The 24,026-nt window shown below is 33.6% G+C and overlaps 1 protein-coding gene and 2 pseudogenes across 1 annotated transcript; 2 read left to right on the top strand and 1 right to left on the bottom strand.

Moving 5' to 3' along the window:
* The first annotated feature begins 12,306 nt into the window (after window positions 1-12,306).
* Window positions 12,307-13,216, top strand: LOC105783219 (germin-like protein subfamily 1 member 7). Its single transcript, XM_052626226.1, has 2 exons — window positions 12,307-12,430; window positions 12,661-13,216. The coding sequence occupies exons 1-2, from the start codon at window positions 12,307-12,309 to the stop codon at window positions 13,197-13,199; spliced, it is 663 nt and encodes a 220-aa protein (XP_052482186.1). The 3' UTR covers window positions 13,200-13,216.
* Window positions 13,217-16,852: 3,636 nt separating this feature from the next.
* Window positions 16,853-17,620, top strand: LOC128031949 (germin-like protein subfamily 1 member 18; annotated as a pseudogene).
* A 286-nt stretch (window positions 17,621-17,906) lies between these two features.
* Window positions 17,907-19,420, bottom strand: LOC105783217 (phenylacetaldehyde synthase-like; annotated as a pseudogene).
* Window positions 19,421-24,026: the final 4,606 nt, after the last annotated feature.

Genomic DNA, 24,026 nt, shown 5'->3' with positions numbered 1-24,026 from the left:
CCCAAAAGCAAGCAAATGATCCCGAGTTGGGAGTTTATTAAGAATGATCATCCGAGCAATAAGAGAATGTTATGTAAAGGGAACCATAACAAATGGTTTCATTCCACCTTCATACCACGAGTTCTAATTGCCTCACATAGTTGAAAAGTACTCACTTTAGCATTAGCAAATTGTTTAGAAGTGACAGCAACCAAAGGCTTCAACTTAAGTATCCTTCACTAATTCTAGCTACTCATTGAAGTAGGAGCCACATCCAGAAAACTCCTACCCTTTAACACATATTCAATAACCCAAGCGATTTAAAGAGAGCCCTCTCCTACAAGCATGGCACGGATAAGCTGCAAAATACAAGTTTTATTCCATTCTGCCACATTTTGTAGTCCTAAGCCCCCTTCAAATTTAGGTAAACAAATTACCTTCTAACAAACACAAGCCCCTTGACTCGAGCCAACCTTCCTTTTCCAAAAGAAGCTAAGACAATATTGATAAACCTCTTAAAAACACTCTTAGGCATTAGAAATTTACGACTCCAATAGGCTTGCACACTAAAGATCACAACCTTAATGAGTTGCAGTCTACCGACATAACTCAAGTGCTTAGTAGACCACCCTTGAATCCTGTCCAGAATCCTATTAGTTAAAGCAGCAAAGTCAAACTGAGACAGCTTTCGAGAAACAAGAGGAACATAAAAGTACCTCACTGGTAGCCTACCAACTTTATAGTCCATTACATTCCGGACTCACGAGGACACTATATCAAGATCTCACACATATTTTCAACAGTCACTCAAGTACTCATTCACCAATGCTAGAACATTAGTCACAAAAGATATATCTACAAAGAATTAGTAGGAGTCGACATTAAGGACTCACCTATTTCAGTTCCCAGCTCCAGACTCTGTGATCCAGATTGAACTAGCAGCAACAACTACTTAAACAACATGAATTCGCCATTATAACCAATACATAGTCAGATTACTAGCATATATCTACAGATAATCCCTATGCAGGGCTTTTTATTTATAACTTGTAATGATCTGTTAAAATCTCTAATTCATTGGATAAATCTTTGATTCTTTTGAGTATCTATTTGTAATTTAATTTGATAAAATAAAATAAAATTTAAATTAGAAGAAGATACAGATACATACGAATGAGGTCATTTATAATTGAAAATCACATCAACAGAATTGGATCATACATTAAGAATCATTATTAGTAAACAACAATTTAAACATAACCAGACTTGCTGGGGAGTAGAGGCAGAGTCAGGGGACCGGTAGGGACCCCGATCCCTCTAAAATAGAAAATTTTATATTTAGGTTTTTTTATAATTTATAAAATTTTAAATTAATAATGGTAAAATTATATTTTGATTCTCAAAAAGATAAAAAAAATTGATTTAATCCTTTAAAATTATAAAGATATAGGCTATTAAAATGGTGAAATTACATTTTTGCTATCATAAAAATATACAATTTAATTTCGACCCCCAAAAAATTTCTAACTTCACTCTGTTGGAGAGAATACTGATTATGAATGTGTAGTGATATATGGATAGAGAAGTTAACTTCTTTTAGCTTTGTTGATGTGATATGTGTATGATTGCCAACATTTAATTATTTTTAATTTTTTAAATTATAAAATATATTTTTAAAATTAAAAACCATTAAAATTATTAAGAAGTATAAAAATTATAAAAAAATATATTTTTTAATATTTTTAAAATTTAAAAATTAATTAAATGTTGGCATATCATCCACATGTATGTCATGTCATCAAAATTAACAAATGAAAAATTTTCCATCTATTTTAGGGTGATTTGATAAAAATGTACATTTAAGGGTTAAAAGAGACGAAAAATTAAATGAAATGCTAAAATGACCTTTTTTTTTAAGTTAAGGAGCCAAAAAAATCATTTTTTTAAGACTCAAGGGACCTGTCCAGCATCTCTTTGACAGAGTTGATCAATGCTCTATATGCTCAAGAGCAGAGGAGAGCTAGCAGACTGGAGGAGCACCAAGAAGGTGCCTTTCAGGCAAGAACAAATACTGCTTACAAAGGCAAGAAGGCCTGGGAAGACAAGCCAATGTATGATGCTGCAAGAAAAGAGGGTCAGACTTGCAGGCATTGCAAAAGGCCTGGTCATCCAGAAGAAAAATGTTGGTTTAGGCCAGATGCCTTGTGTCAACATTACAAAAAGAAAGGTCATGTTGAGAGAGTCTGTAAAAGCAAGGGTAAACCAAGGCAGAACTATTCTCAACAAATGAAGGCTGAGGCTCGAGTAGCCAAGGAAGACAGTGACCAAGAGGAGCAAGTCTTTGCTGTGTCATGCTCAACTGCTCAAGAGAGGTTTTCATCTGGTTGGCTCCTAGACAGTGGATGCACCAACCACATGACACCTGATGCTGCTATCTTCAAATCCTTAGACAGAAGTTGCAGACCAAAGTTAAGATAGGTAATGGCCACTTTATAAAAGCTGAAGGCAAGGGTGATGTGCTGATATGCACTCCCACAGGTGCCAAAGTTATTTCAAATGTGCTCTTGGTGCCTGAAATTGACAGGAACCTGCTCAGCATAGCTCAATTGCTGGAGAAAGGTTATTCTGTTGTGTTTAAGGATAATCAGTGCCAAATCAGTGATCCAAGTAGATCAAAGTTAATGGCAGTTCCTATGGCTGATAAAAGCTTTGTGGTTGATTGGACAAAGGAGTCAGACACTGCCTACACAGCTACAACAGATGAATCCAAGCTTTGGAATCAAAGACTTGGTCATGCCAACTACAAATTTATGGAACACATGTGCAGGAGTGGTTTGGCTGAAAATTTTATAAACTCAATTCAAAACTAGGAAGTATGTGAAGTATGTCAGCTAGGCAAGCAGGCCAGACTTTCATTTCCCTCGAATCAAGCTTGGAGAGCCCCTGAAAGACTGCAACTGGTGCACACTGATGTATGTGGCCCCATGAAGACTGAGTTATTAAATGGAAGCAGGTATTTTATACTGTTCATTGATGATTTCTCGAGATATTGCTGGCTTTATTTTTTGAAACAGAAATCAGAGGTGTCCTCTGTGTTTTGGAAGTTCAAGACTGCTGCAGAGACTGAAACGGCCTGCAAGCTGAAAACCATAAGGTCTGATAATGGGACTAAGTACACCTCAGCTCAGTTCCAAGCCTTCTGTGACAAGGCATGCATCAAACATCAGCTTACCAATACTTATACACCACAACAAAATGGTGTAAGTGAAAGAAAGAATAGGAGCTTGATGGATATGGCTAGGTGCTTGATGATTCAGAAGAATCTGCCTAAAGCTTTGTGGGCAGAGGCAGTTAACACTGCAGCCTACATTCAAAACAGGCTTCCAACCAAGGCTTTAGCTTAGAAGACTCCATTTGAGGCCTGGTTTGGATTCAAGCCATCACTGGCTCACCTGAAGGTCTTTGGATGCATTTGTTATGCACATGTACCTGTTGTTAAAAGGGACAAGTTATCTGAAAGGGCTTGACCTGGTGTTCTGGTGGGCTACGTCACTATCAATAAGGGCTATAGGATCTTAGATCCTTCAACAAACAAGGTGTCAGTCAGCAGGGATGTGGTGTTTGATGAAAAATCATGTTGGAACTGGGAAAGAAATGAACCAGAAGAAGTGTCTAAAGATCTTGCACCAAAACAGGCTGAGGCAGATCAGAATGGTCCTGAAATGGACATTGATGATGAACCAGTTAGGGGAACTAGACCATTGGCTGAGATTTATGAAAGGGCTCATGTATTTATAGCTGAACCAAACAGCTTTGAAGAAGCTGAAGCTTAGCAAGGGTGGAAGCAAGCAATGGCTGAGGAGATCAGCATGATTGAAAAGAATCAGACTTGGGAATTGGTAGAAAGACCAGTCAAAAGGAAGGTTATTGGAGTGAAATGGGTGTACAAAGCTAAGCAAAATGCTGATGGAAGCTTAAACAAACTGAAAGCAAGGTTAGTTGTCAAGGGGTTCAGTCAGAAATATGGTCTGGACTACCTGGAGACCTTTGCACCAGTGGCCAGACTCGATACCATCAGACTATTGATTACCTTAGCAGCACAGCTCGGATGGAAAATCCATCAACTTGATGTGAAGTCAACTTTTCTGAATGGCTTCTTAGATGAAGATATCTATGTTGAACAACCACAAGGGTTTGAGATAGCTGGCAAAGAGCACATGGTGTACAAACTGAAAAAAGCCTTGTATGGCTTAAAACAGGCTCCAAGGGCCTGGTACAGCAGAATCGATGGCTATCTCGTCAATTTGGGATTCGAAAGGAGCAAGAGTGAGCCAACACTGTATGTTAAGAAGGAAGGGGCACAAACACAGCTCATTGTGTCTCTATATGTTGATGACTTGCTGGTGACAGGAGGAGATCGAACAATGCTGGTTGATTTCAAGACCAAGATGCAGGAGATGTTTGAAATGTCTGATCTAGGGGAGAGTCCTATTTTCTTGGAATGGAGGTTTCACAAATGCAGAATGGGATATTTCTAAGTCAGAAAAGCTTTGCCTTAAAGATTTTAATCGAGTTCTCCATGCAAAATAGCAAAGCAACAAGAACTCCTGTTGCTGTTGGAGAGAAACTATCGAGCCAAGGTGATTTTGAGAAGGTTTGTGAAACAACCTACAGAAGTCTGGTTGGTTGCTTGTTATACCTAACTGCCACTAGGCCAGACATAATGTATGTTTTAAGTTTGCTCTCAAGATTCTTGCATTGCTGTAATGAGAAGCATTTTCAGCTGCAAAAAGAGTGCTCAGGTATGTCAAAGGCACTTTGAGCTATGGTTTGAGGTACAACAAAGAAGGAAATTTGAGGCTGGTTGGCTATACTGATAGTGACTGAACAGGCTCGATAGATGATATGAAAAATACCTCAGGGTATGCTTTCAATCTTGGTTCAGCCATGTTCTGTTGGAGCTCGAAGAAACAAACATTGGTGGCTCAATCCTCTGCTGAAGCAAAATATGTGGCAGCAGCAAGTGCTGTCAAACCAAGCCATTTGGCTAAGGAAAATCTTGGCTGATTTGAATGTGGATCAAAGGGAAGCAACAGAGATCTTTTGTGACAACCAATCTGCTGTTGCAATCGCAAAAAATCCAGTGTTCCATGGTAGAACAAAACATTTCAGCATTAAACTCCATGTTGTTCGAGAAATGGAGCAAGCATCAGAAGTAAAACCGATTCATTGTAATTCAAATGATCAACTTGCTGACATTCTGACCAAGGCTCTTAATGTCACAAGATTCGAGTGTTTAAGAAGGAAATTAGGTGTTTACACTATGCTAACCAAGGAGGAGTGTTGAAGTTGGTCAGCATATAGCAAACACTCGACAGCAAGCAGACCATGAAGACCAAGTTATGCTGGAACTGATGCAGGAGCTACTGAAACAAATCTATTTTGTTTCTTTTGTAACCATTAGTTAGTGAAATGAGTTAATTTTCATTTCAAACTAAGTTAGGCCTATGATTGATGTAATTAGCTAGTATGTGAGCTGTAAACACAGCTTTGTACAAGCTTACAAGTTTAAATTTCAAGTTTCTATGTAATTAGTGGAGGTAGGTAATGTTTAGGTGATTACTTGCTGTTTTTGACAAGTTTAGTGCTTGATCTTATGTATCAGCATTATGCCATTATTTTTCTTATGAATGAAATTTGTTTTGTTCATCAAAACTCTCTCCATTTTTCCTTAGCTTTTCTTCTTTCTATTACTCGAATCAGATTGTTTGCTAAGCAAGCATCGAGGCTTGTTGCACAAGACACAAGCTAAGTTTGTCTGTTCCAGTTTTAATTCCAACAAGTTAACCTGAGCCACTTGATATATATATTTATATATATTAGTTGAATTACCTTCAACAAAAAATGTTTATTATTATTATTATAATAAATGGGGTCCGAGTCTTGAAATAAAAAATAATTGCGAGATATTAAGAATCGAAATCCAAGAATATCTTATGTTACGTCAACCGCTTTCTTCTCTTCTTAGAACTGGATTTCAAGCGAAACAAGTGTATTCAATGGACACTATTTTCATATTAGAAACCTAATAACAGTGTCTTCAACATTAACTGGACACCATCCTAACCCACAAATGGTCTTCCAAATATCTTATTTCGTTTCGTTTTACTTTCTTGCCACCTAAAACCCATCCTTTTCACAAATCTCATACTCATTTACCAGCAATTCATCGAAAATAATGACCGCTGTTGGTTTCCATCTATAAATAGCTTTATCGCCATGCAAAGTTTCTCAATCTTCTCCCAAGCAATAGCAAACAACCAGCTAAGTCAACATATATCATAATGAAAGGATTCGCTCCATTCTTATTGCTTTTGGCCTCTTTGCTTTTGCTTGCTCATCGGCCTCAAAGATATGGCCCCATCCTCTCCGGGACTTTTGTGTAGCTATCAAGGACATCAACAATGGCGATACGCATTCAAGACTTTGTGTTAATGTTCATCCTCATGATGTTAATAAAGCATGAGTGAACAACATTACGCTTCAATGTTTTAATATAACTTTTAACATTTCTTCATTGCGGTGTTTGTAAATGGTAAATTTTGCAAAGACCCAAAGCTTGCGATTCAGAAGATTTCTTCTTTTCGTGCCTAAGCAGTCGAGGAACACATCAAATCCAGTTGGATCAAATGTCACTATGATCAATGTAGATATAATACCGGACTTAACACTCTCGGTTTAACTCGGTTCGAGTCGACTATGCACCTTATGGTGTCAACCTCCTCACACTCACCCTCGGGATCCGAGATCCCTTGTTGTCGAAGGCACACTTTATGTCGGCTTCGTTACGGCGAGCCCGAAAACCGTCTCTTCACTAAAATCCTAAACCACGGAGATGTTTTTGTTTTCCCTTTGGTTTGATTCATTTCAGTTCAACATAGGAAAAAGCTGCGGTTGCCTTTCTTTGGTCTCAAGACCAAAATCTTGGGCGATCACCATAGTCGACGCAGTGTTTGGCTCAAACCCACCGATCAACCCAGATGTTTTGGCCAAGGCGTTCCAGTTGAACAAGAATGTGGTTAAGTATCTTCAGTCTCGGTTCTAATGGGATTAACAACTACTTTAAGAGCCAAATAAAAACCCCAAAAGTTTGTTTGCTTGTTTGAAACAATGTTTGCATGCACTTTTCTAAACCAAGTCATACTATTCTGCTAAGTATCATGTAATAAACAGAGAGGTTTAAATTTACTTCTCCAATACTCCTCTCTTGACATTATCCTTTCAGATATAAGACCAGAATTTGTAATGCTCTCGGATTTAAATTACGACCACAATCAAAGGCACCAATGCATATGTAATTCATGTTGTTATTGTTGTATTTATGTCATGCTAGCCCTACTTGCTTGTATTCCTTGTTAGTTGGATTTGAATGCAAATGTTGGAATTTCTTCATCTTGAATTACAATGAGATAACAAATTGATCAAGAAATTGCTTGAAATATATATTTTTAAAATAATAAGTTGGATGAGATCCATCTATATATCTCAAAGTGAAATCAAATTGGAATGAAGGGTTGAGCCAATTACATAAAAATTAATGAAATGTGTGACTCATATTTTTTTCTTAAATAATTTAAATTCAAAAATTTTAACTCTACCGAATAATTTTTCAAAAAATTTATAAATTTGATGATAAAATTTAGTTTGGGGTGTGTTTGGTTTTTTAATATTCGATTGGGTTTTCTAAAATCGGAATGCACTTAAAGTATTTAGAAAAAAACCTTCAATTAGTTTTTCTTTCCGATTAGTTTATTGGATTCGTGTAAACTCTTTCGTAATTTCATTATCTTTTCCTTTAAATTTAAAGAATCCATTGACAGGAGATTTCAAATTTAACAATTTAAAAGTTTACCAATTAGAATGTTTGAAGATATAATCTTTAACAACAAATTTTTTTTTTTTGATGAATGATGAAATTCATTAATTCAAGAATGCAGTTAAATTGCTATAAAGGGAAAAAAACAATGTACAGTGTTATACAAACAAATTAACGAATGATACCCCAAGCACAAAGTGAAGCATTAACAGGACCAGTTCTATTGATTGGTCTTCCTCCTAAGCGAGCCCGCACAATCTCTTTAATCTGCACCAAGACAACATCTTCAGTCTAGAAAGATGAACCAAAATACATCTTGTTCCTCTGTCTCCATATCACATACAAATATGCACTCCAAGCAAGCTTGAGTATAGCAACAAGCGAGGACTTTCCTTTAAGTTTCAATATCGTCTAAGCTAATTCTTACCTCCAAATTCTCACAGCCCTATGAATGGAGCAAAGGCGCAAAACTGATTGCCACACCTTCCTTGAAAAATTGCACTCAAAGAAAATGTGATCACATCTCTCTGTAGCATCCATACAGAAAAAGCAACAGGTATCAACCGAAATCCCAAAAGCAAGCAAATGATCTCGAGTTGGGAGTTTATTAAGAATGACCATCCAAGCAATAAGAGAATGTTTGGGAATATGTAAAGGGAACCATAACAAATGGTTTCATTCCACCTTCATACCACGAGTTCTAATTGCCTCCCATAGTTGAGAAATACTCACTTTAGCATTAGCAAATTGTTGAGAAGTGACAGCAACCAAAGGCTTCAACTTAAGCATCCTTTGCTAATTCCAGCTACTCATTGAAGTAAGAGCCACATCCAGAAAACTCCTACCCTTTAACACATATTCGCTAACCCAAGCGATCTAAAGCGAGCCCTCTCCAACAAGCATGGCACGGATAAGCTGCAAAATACAAGTTTTATTCCATTCTGCCACATTTTTTAGTCCCAAGCCCCCTTCAAATTTAGGTAAACAAATTGCCTTCTAACAAACACAAGCCCCTTGACTCGAGCCAACCTTCCCTTTCCAAAAGAAGCTAAGACAATATTGATAAACCTCTTAAAAACACTCTTAGGCATTAGAAATTTACGACTCCAATAGGCTTGCACACTAAAGATCACAACCTTAATGAGTTGCAGTCTACCAACATAACTCAAGTGCTTAGTAGACCACCCTTGAATCCTGTCCAGAATCCTATTAGTTAAAGCAGCAAAGTCAAACTGAGACAGCTTTCGAGAAACAAGAGGAACATAAAAGTACCTCACTGGTAGCCTACCAACTTTATAGTCCATTACATTCCGGACTCACGAGGACACTATATCAAGATCTCACACATATTTTCAACAGTCACTCAAGTACTCTTTCACCAATATTAGAACATTAGTCACAAAAGATATATCTACAAAGACTTAGTAGGAGTCGACATTAAGGACTCACCTATTACAATTCCTAGCTCCAAACTCTGTGATCCAGATTGAACTAGCAGCAACAACTGCTTAAAGAACATGAATTCACCATTATAACCCATACACAGTCAGATTACTAGCATATATCTACAGATAATCCCTATGCAGGGCTTTTTATTCATAACTTGTAATGATCTGTTAAAATCTCTAATTCATTGGATAAATCTTTGATTCTTTTGAGTATCTATTTGTAATTTAATTTGATAAAATAAAATAAAATTTAAATTAGAAGAAGATACTGATACATACTGAATGAGGTCATTTATAATTGAAAATCACATCAATGTAATTGGATCATACATTAAGAATCATTATTAGTAAACAACAATTTAAACATAACCAGACTTGCTGGGGAGTAGAGGCAGAGTCAGGGGACCGGTAGGGATCCCGATCCCTCTAAAATAGAAAATTTTATATTTAGGTTTTTTTATAATTTATAAAATTTTAAATTAATAATGGTAAAATTATATTTTGATTCTCAAAAATATAAAAAAATTGATTTAATCCTTTAAAATTATAAAGATATAGGCTATTAAAATGGTGAAATTACATTTTTACTATCATAAAAATATGGAATTTAATTCCGACCCCCAAAAAATTTCTAACTTCGCTCCTGTTGGAGAGAATACTAATTATGAATGTGTAGTGATATATGGATGGAGAAGTTAACTTCTGTTAGCTTTGTTGATGTGATATACACGAGGTTGCCAGGTGTATGACTGTCAACATTTAATTATTTTTAATTTTTTTATTTTTAAATTAAAAACCATTAAAATTATTAAGAAGTATAAAAATTATAAAATATATATTTTTAATATTTTTAAAATTTAAAATTAATTAAATGTTGACATATCATCCATGTGTATGCCATGTCATCGAAATTAACAAACGAAAATTTTTCACCTATTTTAGGGTGATTTGATAAAATGTACATTCAAGGGTAATGAATAGTTTTTAAGGGAAAAATTGTGGTAATGAATGTTGATACTCTTATTTATACAAATCTGCTAATATAATAAAATTTAGTGTATTTATGAGAAATATCATATTCTGAATTAATATGATATTTGACTCTTAGTTGTGCAAATCCATAGAATATTTTAATTTCAATCTAATCTTTTATTAGTTTTTAATCATAATTGGGCCCTGAAATTTAGTTTTAGTTTTTTAAGCCCAAATTTGATGCTTATATTTATCAATATTATGAGACTTATTTAATCAAATGGGGACCTAACAATGAATTTTTTAACAGATTGATTGACGAAATGAACGTGATTATTGTATAGGATGTGTTATATAAATTTTTTATTTGTATAATATCTTTAAATAATATTGTGAACACGAGTATTGAAGAAAAATATTATAATTTTATAAAAAGATATAATATCATTAATTTACTTTAAAAATAGTATTTGATTGCTGCTATAATATTTTTTTATGTAAAATAAACAGAATAATTTAACAAAATTATCTAGAAATATTCCACGGACATCTTGTAAACAACTGTAGTCCTACGTTCCTGTCAAAAGTTAGTTTAGTGATACCATTTACTTCTATGTCATCTTCTCTAGGAATATGTTCGAACTCCCAAAGACCTGTTTCCAATAGAAGTTGATGAATGCACATGATTAGAGCTGAATGTGATGTCTTTGAAGATGCTTCTTGAATTTCCTGAATAACCTCTACGCTGTCTGTCTGAATCAAAATTTTATCGTACCTTCTGCTCTGAAGAAAATACAGGCCGACCATCTAAAATACCCCAAAGCTTAGCATTAAAAATCGAACATTGTCCCAACCGTCTATTGAAACCAAGAATCCAATTCCCCTGATGATCCCTGATAATACCCCCTGCAGCAGCATCACTAGAGTCGACCTTAACAGCTCCGTCTGAGTATAAACAGATCCAATTTTCAATTTTGCTTGGATTTGTGTGTGGCTTCGACTTTCTAGTATGATCTTACTTGTGCATGGATTTGCACTGTAAAGCCCAATTGTACGAGTATTTATTTATATCATCTACACTCCACGACAATCTTTAAAAAATGAAGATATTTCTATTTTTCTAGATTCTCCAAGCTACTAACCAAAGAAGCACGGCCAGTCAATCTCCCTCATAAAAATACTTCGACGATTTCTCAAATTAGATTCAACCCAATTCTGTAAATCTCCTAAAAAGAACTATTGTTGTTTGTCCATAGAAATAACCTGCACAAAACAATCCCTAATAGCACGTAAAACATCCTCTATGCAAAGCCCACAAATCTTTGTTTTCTGCAATAATATTTTGATTTTTACAGTTTATTAAAGTAAATTAATGATGTTTAAATATTATATAATCACATTTATTAAATTTATTCTAAATTCATTTTTAATCTTTTTAATTAATTAATTATTACAAATGACATTTTTTATACGGACAAATGAAAGAATGTTTCTTTATAATAAAACATCAAATTGCTGTAGTATATATATATGATATCCAACTTATAAATCATAATATACATGATATTCCTTAGAATAAACAATTCCTTACATAGTAAGAGTCATGAAAACCAAGATCAAGCTTCATTTTCAGATGATGTTTGAGTCACTTCCAATTTTTAAAAAAACCATGATTGTTAAATTATCTTTAATTGACCCAATTCTGCCGGAGCCAAGTTCCAAGAAAGAAAAAAAACAGAAACATCTTATATCTGAAAATTAATCTTTTGTTTCAATATGTCCTGATTTAAGCAAAGGAAGATGTATTATACTACTTCTTTTATGCAGGCCTGCTGATTCACTAAGTAATTAAAAATGTTTCGGTTGTTTCTATATGTACTGTCAGCTATGGCATAAATTAAAGAAAATTAATTAAAATAAGCAAAAATCATAGACTGGTTCAATGGCTTCAACCTATAAATGGCCATTCATCCATGCAGAGCTTCTCATGCCCAAGAAAGAAATAGAAGCTAACTCTACCATATACAAAAAATGGAAGCCCTTCAGATTATAGTAGCCATTTTCATCTTGGCTCTTGCATCATCTTTGACCTTTGCCTCTGATCCTAGCCCTCTTCAGGACTTTTGTGTAGCCATTAATGATCCCAAGGGCTCTGGTATGTCTTCTCTTCAAATACTTTCATTTTTCTTTAGATTTTTGTGTCTGTGTCTAATGTATATTCGGACATGAATGGAATATCAATCTTAAGACCCTTGACACTCATATCTATCACATCCATGTCCAACATATGCTGATATTCGGCACTTATACTCAAGTGTTAGTAACATGAAATCATCTTTTTTCTTCTTCTTCCGTTATTGACCGACATTTCTTGCTTTCATGCAGTGTTTGTCAACGGAAAATTCTGCAAAGACGCAAAGCTTGCCAAAGCAGATGACTTCTACTTTTCAGGTCTCCATATCCGCAAAAACACATCCAACATATTTGGATCAACTGTCACACCTATCAATGTTGCACAGATGCCAGGACTTCACACATTGGGGATATCTATGGTTCGAATTGACTATGCACCTAACGGTGGTCTGAATCCTCCTCACACTCACCCTCGTGCCTCAGAGATTCTAGTTGTTCTGGAAGGCACACTCCATGTCGGTTTCGTTACATCGAATCCAGATAATCGTTTGATTTCTAAAGTCCTATATCCCGGAGATGTCTTTGTTTTTCCTGTGGGTCTCATTCACTTTCAGTACAACATAGGGAACACCTATGCTGTCGCCTTTGCTGGTCTTAGCAGTGAAAACCCAGGGGTGATCACTATCGCAAATGCACTATTTGGCTCAAACCCTTCCGTTAATGCTGATATTCTTGCCAAGGCTTTTAATCTGGATACGAAAATGGTGAGGAATCTTCAATCCGAATTCTAATGGGATAACAATAGGAGAAATGTTGAATGATGTTTGAAGAAGTCATTTGTTATTTATAGTAACATTAAATTTTATTTTATTTTCTGAAATATAAAATAAAAGATGTTATTTGTGGTGCCTCTTCTTATGTAAACATTGTTACACCATTTTTTGGATGAAAAACGGGGTCGACTTGGATTTTGAAAAATGAAACGGGAGTCGCCACCAATCCTTTTTAATGGGGTGTGATTGAATCACCTCGAAAAGTGGTTGTTTTTAATAAACGGTTTGATTTTATTAAAACAACGAGTCTGGTCCACGAAATTTAGAAAAAACAGGTTCGGGAGTCGGTTACACACGAGGAAGGATTAGCACCCTCGATACGCCCAAAATTGGTACCTAGTTGATTACTTAATGTCTTAATGTCGAAAATTAAAAAATTTAAAGAAATTTAAAATACGATCCTTTGTCTTAAAAATGACTTGTATAAAATAGGTTGCTTATAAAAACTCCTACGATAAAAATTGAAAAAAGGATATTCAATTGTTCGAGTTAGATGAGGAAATCATAACCCAATACGTTAGGGTACAATTTCTCAACATTTCGAACATTGAACATTGCTTTGGTTGTTTTTAAGAAAATTCTCATCTCGAAAAAGCAACACGTCACATCCAATGCGTTAGGACACGACATATTGAATTCCCGATAATGAGCTTTTATTTATTTTTTTTAAAAAAAAAAGTAACCTCGATTATTTAGATTCAGCAAAGAAAATCGGAACTCAATACGTTAGGGCTCGATTCTCTTGAAGATCCCAAATACCGAGTGTTGCTTTTATTTTGAAATTTTTTGTTCTTAATAAATTCGAGTAAAATGGATGTAAAATAATAATACGAGCAATAGCATCAAAGATAAGATAAATAAAAAAAAATACAAATCAATAACATACTAAATAGTAATGTATACAAACAAATAAAATTAAAGCATTCCTTCAAATCCATGATGAAAATGAAATAAATAAATAAGTAAAGAGATGAATAAGGCTATAAAAATATAAAAGATATATATATGTGTATATACGTAAAAATAAAATAAGAAGAACATATGTATATATATATTTAAAATCTTGAGATATAAATTTGCAAGTGTGTATGTGTATACGGGTGTATATATAAAATATAAATAATAATATATGTAAGTATGTATATATATAGAAAATAAATAAAATAAAATAAAAGTTTATAGACGTATATATATAAATGTTTAATGAAGCTAGACATATATATAGCAAAACGTATGTATATATATAAGCTAGAAAATATTTAAAAGAGATATAGATATATATACATAATAAGATATAAAGATATTTATAATAAGGTATATATATATATATATGAAAATTAAAATGGCATATAAATATGTAAATATGTAAGTAAATCATAATATATATAGAAATAATATACACGCATAAATATAAAAAGGAAGTGAGGCCTACTTATGATTTTTTTCTATACGTAGATACATATACATATATAATAATCTTTTAGACATAAAAATAAAAGAATACACAAATGAAATAAAGACAATAATATCAACAAGAAATAATAATATTGTATAATAATACTAAAATATTTGATTTAATGGGGAGAAATAAGTAGAGTAGTCGATTTAGGATCAAATACATAAAAAAAAATTTAGGGCCGAATCAGAAAATGCAGAACAAAGGGCAGAAGGACCAAATTGAAAACAAGCGATAAAATAGAAGGATCCACTGCGCAAATAGCCCATTTTGTGAAAACGCGCGGACCCTCCGGTGAGTTTCTCTTTTTCTCCTTTATACTTTCGTTAAAGAAATAAGAAATAAAAAAATAAAAACGACAAAAAAGGAAAAAAAAAAAAGAGATTGAAATCGAATCTAAAAAATCACCTTCAAAGTTCCTTCTTTTATTTCTGATTCTAGTAAAAAAAAAAGTCCTTTACAATCAGTTTTTGCTTGGCTTTTATAGCCATTTTACAAGTTTTTTATATTTGCTTGCTTGCTGCTGTTTCTTTGTGTGTTTTTTTCTCATTGCAGGTGAGCAGTTGGGCGGTGGCAGAGAGTAGGTGGCCACTTGCACTGATGAAGCGACGGCGGCGGCGCTAGGGCAGGCTAGGGACGGCGGCAGTACTAGGGTTTCAGAAAAGCTGAAACCCATTTGACAAATTAGTTTTGGGTTTGTTGGGTATTTGGGCTTGGTTTAATTTGTTGGGTCTTGGGTTTGGGTTGTAATTGGGTTTTATGTTTGGGTAGTGGGCAAAATTGGGCTGTACAAACATGTTTAGCATATTATAAAATTGAAAATTCTTTTTAATTGAAATCCATAAAATAATTTTAGATTTCACCCAAAAATATTAGATTAAACATGAAAACATCTTTTTTATTAACCATTGAAATTCTAATTTTATTCAAAATTTGTAATATTTGTGTATATAGAAATATTTCGAGTCTATAATATTTCAATTGTCATTTGTCTAAAACTTTTTTTATGTATATAGCTAGGGATGATGTACATACAACCTATTGAAGCAATTATAAATTTATATATAAGATAATTCAAGTTAATTTTGACGGAATAATATCATACAGGAGTGGGGTATTTATGTTTATTAGTTTGGCTCCTTAATTTCATTTTGTAATTTTATTATCCAAATTTAAATCTCTGTTAAAAATGTTAAGCCAATCAATGACGCTTACCACATATCAAGAAAAGTTAAAACATACTTCAAAATGTTTTTAAAAAAATATACATGAGAAATTAAAAGAAAATCATTAAGAAAACCAAAAAATCTTAAGAGTTAAAAATTATGAAAAAAACACTAAAATTTCTTAATCTATTTTTGAAAATTATAAAAGAAATATTTTAAAAATTATAAGAATGCTAAACTTAAAAAAAATAAAAAATTCATTTTATTCTATAAACTTTTTTTTTTTATAGAAATTGTTCTAAACTACTTCATTTATTTCCTGGGGTTTAAATGCAAATAATAATTGGGATTTAAATTGTTCTTTTGCTGCAGCAGATGATATATATATATATAACAAATAATTTACCCAAGTTAGTTCGTTTGGGACCTTCCATCTGGTCAAATTCAAAGTAGCAGTTAACCAGAGCCACTTGATATATACCTTCAAAACTCAACCATTCATGATTAAGGGAAATCCTTCAATCATTTAATTTTCTTCATGTTCATTTAACCAGCCAAATTTTGCGTCAAGAAAAAATGTTTATTATTATAATTATAAATGACGTCAGAGTTTTGAAATAGAAAAACAGTTGCAGATTCGAAATTCAAGAATATCTGATGTTACCTCAACCAGTTTCTTCTCTTCTTAGAACTGGATTTCAAGCAGAAACAAGTGTATTCAATGGACATTTTCATATTAGAAACCTAATTAATAACAGTGCCTTCAACATTAACTGGACACCATCCTAACCCACAAATGGTCTTCCAAATATCTCTATTCTTTCGTTTCGTTTTACTTTCTTGCCACCTAAAACCCATCCTTTTCACAAATCTCACACTCATTTACCAGCAATTCATCGAAAATAATGACCTGCCTGTTGGTTTCCATCTATAAATAGCTTTATCTGCCATGCAAAGTTTCTCAATCTTCTCCCAAGCAATAGCAAACAACCAGCTAAGTCAACATATATCATAATGAAAGGGATTCGCTCCATTCTTATTGCTTTTGGCCTCTTTGCTTTTGCCTGCTCATCGGCCTCAGCATATGACCCCAGTCCTCTCCAGGACTTTTGTGTAGCTATCAAGGACATCAACAATGGCGGTACGCATTCAAGACTTTGTGTTAATGTTCATCCTCGTGATGTTAATAAAGCCTTAAGCTGAAACAACATTACGTTTCAATGTTCTAATATAACTTTTTAACATTTCTTAATTGCAGTTTTTGTAAATGGAAAATTTTGGAAAGACCCAAAGCTTGCAGTTGCAGAAGATTTCTTCTTTTCAGGCCTAAACAGGCCGGGGAACACATCAAATCCAGTCGGATCAAATGTCAGTATGATCAATGTAGATCAAATACCAGGACTTAACACTCTCGGTATATCTCTGATTCGAATCGACTATGCACCTTATGGTGTCAACCCTCCCCCAGTCCCCACACTCACCCTCGGGGATCCAAGATCTTGCTTGTTGTCGAAGGTACACTTTATGTCAGCTTCGTTACAGCGAACCCAGACAACCGTCTCTTCACTAAAATCCTAAACCCCGGAGATGTTTTTGTTTTCCCCTTTGGTTTGATTCATTTCCAGTTCAACATAGGAAAAACTGCGGCGGTTACCTTTGCTGGTCTCAACAGCCAAAATGCTGGGGTTATCACTATAGCTAACGCAGTGTTTGGCTCAAACTCACCGATCAACCCAGATGTTTTGGCCAAGGCGTGAATTTATACAAATTTATACAATTAGAAAGATAAGTAAAAATAATTGTAAAAAAAATAAAATCTCGCGAATTTTTTTCTTCTTTTCCACTATCAAATTACATGAGTAGATAAAAATTACCGAAGACTATACAAAATCGACGTAACAAGCGGGTTTTGGCACATAAAACTTCAGTACACAAAGTATAGATGCCCATACTTAACATTCAAACTTATACACACACCCACTACATTTCTACAAAAAAACTTGCCAAAACCGAATACGGATTAACTTTCCTTCAGCCGATTCGCCTACTAGCGACATTTGGTTGAATTAAAAGTACAGCTTGAGTGGCGTTGAAACAAGACAGACCAGATCTTTTTTTCCCCTAAATCTTACTACATCAATAAACTTTGAGCTTTGTCTTGGATGAGTTTCCACAAGGCATCCACATGGTGTTGTTGAGTCAGAGTTGTTCCAATGGCACATCGAATTACATAAATCCCACTCAACACTGCATGGCTCATGAACGCTCTTCCACTTGAATTTATGGCCTCCACCAATTTACAGTTCAAATCCTCCTCCTCCACCTTGGGCTTCAACCCGAAGCAAACCAATGCGAACTTTCTGGGCACTACGATCTCAAACCTCTCATCTTCTCCCACAAGTGCTTCGAATCGTTTAGCCATGGCGATATCGCTTCGAATGTGGTACATCAGGTTAGCCAGACCATGTCGGCGAATCACAACCCAAAGCTTCAAAGCCCTGAAACGTCTAGTCAATGCTATCTGCCAATCTTTGTAGTCCACCACTGCTTTGGATTTACTTGCGTTGTTTCTTAGAATTTCAGGGTCATTTGACAATGAATCCACCAACAACTTCGGTTCCTTGATCCACAGACAACAGCAATCCATGTTTGTGAGGAACCATTTATGTGGATTCATGCTGATGGAGTTAGCAAGCTCCACTCCATCAAGATAATGGCGGAGCTCGGGGCAAATGCAACCACTTCCTGCATATGCTGCATCAATGTGAAGCCAACGCTTGAATTCCATGGCAACTTTGCCCAACTCTGCAATAGGACCGACAGCTCCAGAGGGTGTTGTCCCTATGGTTGCACATAAAAATAATGGCACCAAACCAGATTTGATATCGTCTTCAATGGCGAAGCGAAGGTTTTCAGGTGACAACGGAAACCCTGTCGAAAAAGATGTTTCAATTAACCGAAAATTTGATGGGGGAATGCCTGCGAGTTTCGCTGTCTTTTGGAAAGTGAAATGCGTTTGATCCGACGCATAAACCACCCGTTTGGTTATGTTTTCCCACCCTCCAAGCTCTTTCAAGGCTTTGTCCCTTGTAGCAGCCTCACATGTACTGCCATGCAAGACTCCACCACCGGTTCCGGAGAACAAGAAGTAAGATAGCTTAAGCATTTTGCCCATCCAATCCAAGACAATGGATTCGAGCTCAGTCGCCGCCGGTGACGAAATCCAGTTGAAACCAACGACATTAAAACCCGAACAAAGCATTTCCCCAAGAAAGCCAGCAGTGCTAGCATTTGCATGGAAATAGGCGAAGAAGTTGGGACTTTGCCAATGAGTCAGGCCCGGGATGATGCAATTGCTGACATCTTCGAGTATGTCTTGGAGTGGTTCATGGCAATAAGGGGCCGACTCAGGCAACATGGCCGGGCTCAACGGTGCTTTGAACTGGGTATTTCTCAACGTTTTCGTAGTAATCAGCAATGAAATCAATCACTTTGGACTCGTTTGAGAAGGTCACTGGATCAAGGGGAAGGAATGTTTTTCTTGACTCACTTCCCATTTTATCAAGATGTAAATGCTTCTTTGTTTCAATGGGTATATTGGTATAATGAACACAAAAAAGATGGTATATTTGTATATTGAGGGAAGCAGGCCTAGAGGGGTATATATTTAGCAAAAAGGAGAGGAATTAAGCTTTAGAAAGCGACAATAACAGTTAGGTTTGATTACAAAAATGTCAAATTTGATATATATAACGTGGAAAACTAAATAAAATAAAATTTAAATTAAATAAATTAAAATATCTTACACAAGCAAAAACTTTATATTTTCTGTTTAAGTAGATGATCATTTTCTCCAAATAACTTTTCATTTAAAATAATATTTTAAATTAATGTCGATTATTAATGTGAACTTGATAATTTAAAAAAAAATTCGTGTTGAATTTTCATTAGCCGGTTTAGTAATTCACTAATGGTATTAACACAACTACCATAATAAAATACATATTAATAGTACAGATACAACATTAAATATTTTACAAATTGTGGCAGGTCAGTTACTGGAAAATGATGCATCCCCTTCAATACGGAATGTGCTTCTCATCCAGATACAACATTAAATATTTTACTAATCGGTACAACACGTTTAAAAATGAAAAACACGTTTTCGTAGAAGCGTTTTCAACCCTGGAAAATTTAAAATGTGCTTCTCAATGTCTGAAAATATCTCGGGATTCCCAGAATATCTGAAAAAAGGATTGAGATTCCTGGTGCTCGGTAAAACTTTTCAAGAGAGTTAAAAATGGTAGAGTGAAAACACTCTTTCGAGGTTGCGCTTTTAGTGAAGTGACAAAAATATGCACTGAAAGCATACCTAACTCAACGCTTTTTCCCCTCTCTCTTTAGAATCGGTCTATTCTAATAAATACGGTGAAAATCAGCCTAAATCCACTAATACTTTTTTAAAAATAACATATGCTATTTATTTAGCCTGTTTCTTTGCTCGGGATCTGCCCAACTTAGGGCTGAGAAGAACACTTTTTTTTTTAATTCGTTTTTTGGGTTTGGCCTAATTTGTTTTGTTTGTAGGATTTTTTTTCCGGTTTGGATCGGAAATTTGGACCAAAATCATAAATAAAAAAATCAGTTTTACTTGTTTCTTTTATAGATTAATTCTCGATATAATTGATCCAATCAAATAGTTTGATATGATACAATTGAATTTGAAAAGGTTTTCAATAAATTAGAAAAAAATCGAAATTGATTACTTTTACTTAAAATATTTAAGGCATAATGTCATATTTAATATATGTATTCTTATAAAATGTTTAATGTACGTAATATATGTATTTTGAAAATGTCTAATGTAATACCGAATTATCAATATATGTTTTATTATGTGCTTGTACTTTTATAAAATGCCCAATATGATACTCGTACTATGAAAATTGCCAATGTTACATGAACTATCAATGTGTGTTTTATTATGGTACTTGGTATTAACACCGTTAGTGAATTGCTAAACCAGCCAATGAAAATTCGACATGTAGATCTTTTTTTTTCAAATCTAACATTACATGAAAAACTAAATAAAATAAAATTTAATTTAATTTAAAAACTAAATAAAATTTAATTTAATTTAATTTAAGAAACTAAACTTATAGTTAATAAAAAGAAATAAATATTAAACTTACATAAGCAAAAACGCCATCTTCTCCAAAGAGTTTTTTTATCTTAAATTAATTTTAAGCAATATTTTTTATGTACGGGTACTTTCATGTAAGTTAGTATTTAACTATATTTTATTAACCATATCTTTGGTTATTTGTCTTTAATTTAAATTTTTTATTTTACTTAGTGTGTCAAATTTTTATTGGTTGGTTTAGTAAATTCACTAATGATATTAACACTAACTACCATACCATATCAAATATTTTATAAAAATATAGGTACAAAATCTAACATTATCTTAATACTTGATTAATTAAGCCAAAGATGTAAACTTGTTGTATAGGCATGTACACTTCAAAAAAATCGTAAATAATTAAATACTTTTGAGTCAATTGCGTAAAAAACCCATTGCATACGGCTTACATTGTAAATAAGCAAATCCAAAAAGGCGGATATTAGTTAGCTTTTGAAGGGGTTTAGGGGTCTGGATTTTTTGCGCAACTGATTCAAAGGCAAAAATTAGGATATAAGAGGGGTTCGGCTTTTTTACACAACTGACTCAAAAAAATTAATTTTTTATGAAAATGATTCAAGTCAAAATTTATATACGTAAATGGTTCATTCTTCACAATGACTGTCGGTACCACCTAACACACTAGTAACACCGCCCTCTCATCATTAGCCAATCATCACCCTTTTCAAAAAAAAAAATATTTTTGGGTGTCACTACTATATCAAGCGGCACCACTATGTATTATTTAAAATACCTGCTAAAAAATATTTTTTTTCTTTTTTTCCTTCTTGAATACTCGTATTTTTAATAGGTATTTTGAAAAATAAATGTTGGTTTCACCTAACACTATGGCGACACTTAAAAAAATTAACTTTTTAAAAAGTCAATAATTAACTAATGAAGAGGAAACTTGCCACGGGTGTATCAGGCGACAGCGACTATCACTGCAAAAAAAGAGTTATTTACATTCATAAATTTTGCATTTAATTATTTTTATAAATAATTAAATTCTTCTGGTTCAGTTGCGTTAAAAAAAAGAAGAAGGAACAACCATTGCATACTGCTCACATTGTAAATAAGCAAAATCCAAAAAGGCGGATATCGATTAGCTTTTTAGTTTTTGAGAAAAATGTAAGTTTTCTAATATTTGCTATAATAGGGGCATATCCAAAAAGGCCGAAAGCGGTTGACCTTTTAGTTTTAATATTCAATTTCAATATTTTTATCCAATTATGAAAAATATTTGAATTCTAAATTCTTAAAATTTTAATCTATTTATCTGTGTCATTGGTGATTTGGTTTTTAAGTTGTTTTTTATTTTGGTTATAAAAAATACTTATAATTTTATCACTTAATTTTAGAATGTTTTTCACTTAAGCATTAAATTATTAACGGTATCTAACTGTCACTAAGTCATGTTCATATTATATTTACACTTTTATTTTGGTCACCAAAATATTTTTTAAAATCTTGATTCGGGTAAAAAATAATTAAAGATTAACGTAAAAAAAAGAAGGTAGAAACTAAAATAATCATTAAAAATTATTGTGTTGTACTTATTTACCCCATTGTCGAACATTTTAAACTTCTTTTCTTTTCTTTTCTTTAATATTGAAATTTTAAATTTCAAAATGTAACACCCCTCGTTCGACTCAATCATCGAATCTATGTTACAGGATGTCACATTGTTGTCAGAACAATTACCATTAAGTTCACAGTAAAACAATCAGTTCAAATCATCATATATGCAGCAATAGTAGCAGCAACAACAACAACATTATAAACATTAGATATATGATGTATAACCCTTCATATATGAGCGTAAGAATGCTCTAAGGTTAACCCGAGATTGAGCGAGGACCAATTTATAGAATTTTCAAATTTCAGTTTAACGTTGCAATGTGAAGGGGTTCTTCGTTGCGACGTAATTTATATTTGATTCGGTGCCCTAAGTGTAATATTTTCATCTATGTACATTTGTAATTTTTTTGAACATATTGGTTTAAAAAATTATTCATGAATTACATTAATACTTTATATATTGTCCTCACGTAGTTTTTGCATGCATAGCAAAAGAGAAGTAAATTTTGTTAATTGGTTGTCTAATGCTTAAATTGATAATAAGCGGTATTACGTGGTCGGATCGTAATACGGAAAGACAAATTGTATTAGTAGACAAACCTAAATATTACCTTAGTCTAATTGAAAATGAACCGATTGGAAGACTAATATGTCATCTATCAAGTCCAATTAGAAAGATATTTTGTTTTAAGCATTGAAGCGGATGACTCCAAAAAAATAAACACATTTGTAATTTATTAATCTGGATAGAAAAATGGTGAAGAATCTAATTTATTAATCGATGTACTTTTGTGTTTAAATTTAGTTTTACTCATAATTTAATCTAATTTTTACATTTTAATATTGCACATATTTCATGTGTTATTATTGTTGACACCATTTTTGATGAAAACGGATCGACTTGAATTTTGAAAAATGAAATGGGAGTCGCCACCAATCCTTTTTTTATGAGGTGTGATTGGATCACCTCGAAAAGTGGTTATTTTTAATAAACGATTTGATTTTATTAAAATAACAAGTTTGGTCTCGAAATTCGAAGAACGGGTTCGGAGTCGGTTACGCATTTAGGAAGGATTAGCACCTCGTAACGCCCAAAATTGGTACCTAGTTGATTAGTTAATGTCTTAATGTCGAAAATTGAGAACTTTGAAGGCTTTTAAAAATACGATCATTGTATTAAAAGGTTGAAAATTTTCAGGAAAAGGGGCATATTTCACGTTATTCGAGAAAGAAAATCATATCCAATAAGTTAGGACACAATGTCTCAAATTCGATATGTGAATGAAAATGCTTATTTAAAAGATATTTTAGCCATCTCGGATTTAAAATGAAATCACGACCAAGAAGTTAGGACGCGATTTTTTAAATCCGAGATCATTTAAAATTTGAGTTTTAAAGAT

This window comes from Gossypium raimondii, chromosome 13 (assembly GCF_025698545.1).
Source record: "Gossypium raimondii isolate GPD5lz chromosome 13, ASM2569854v1, whole genome shotgun sequence".
In the NCBI taxonomy this organism is placed as follows: domain Eukaryota; kingdom Viridiplantae; phylum Streptophyta; class Magnoliopsida; order Malvales; family Malvaceae; genus Gossypium; species Gossypium raimondii.
Note: the sequence above shows the minus strand (reverse complement) of the source record. Positions and strands in the feature narration are given on the sequence as shown.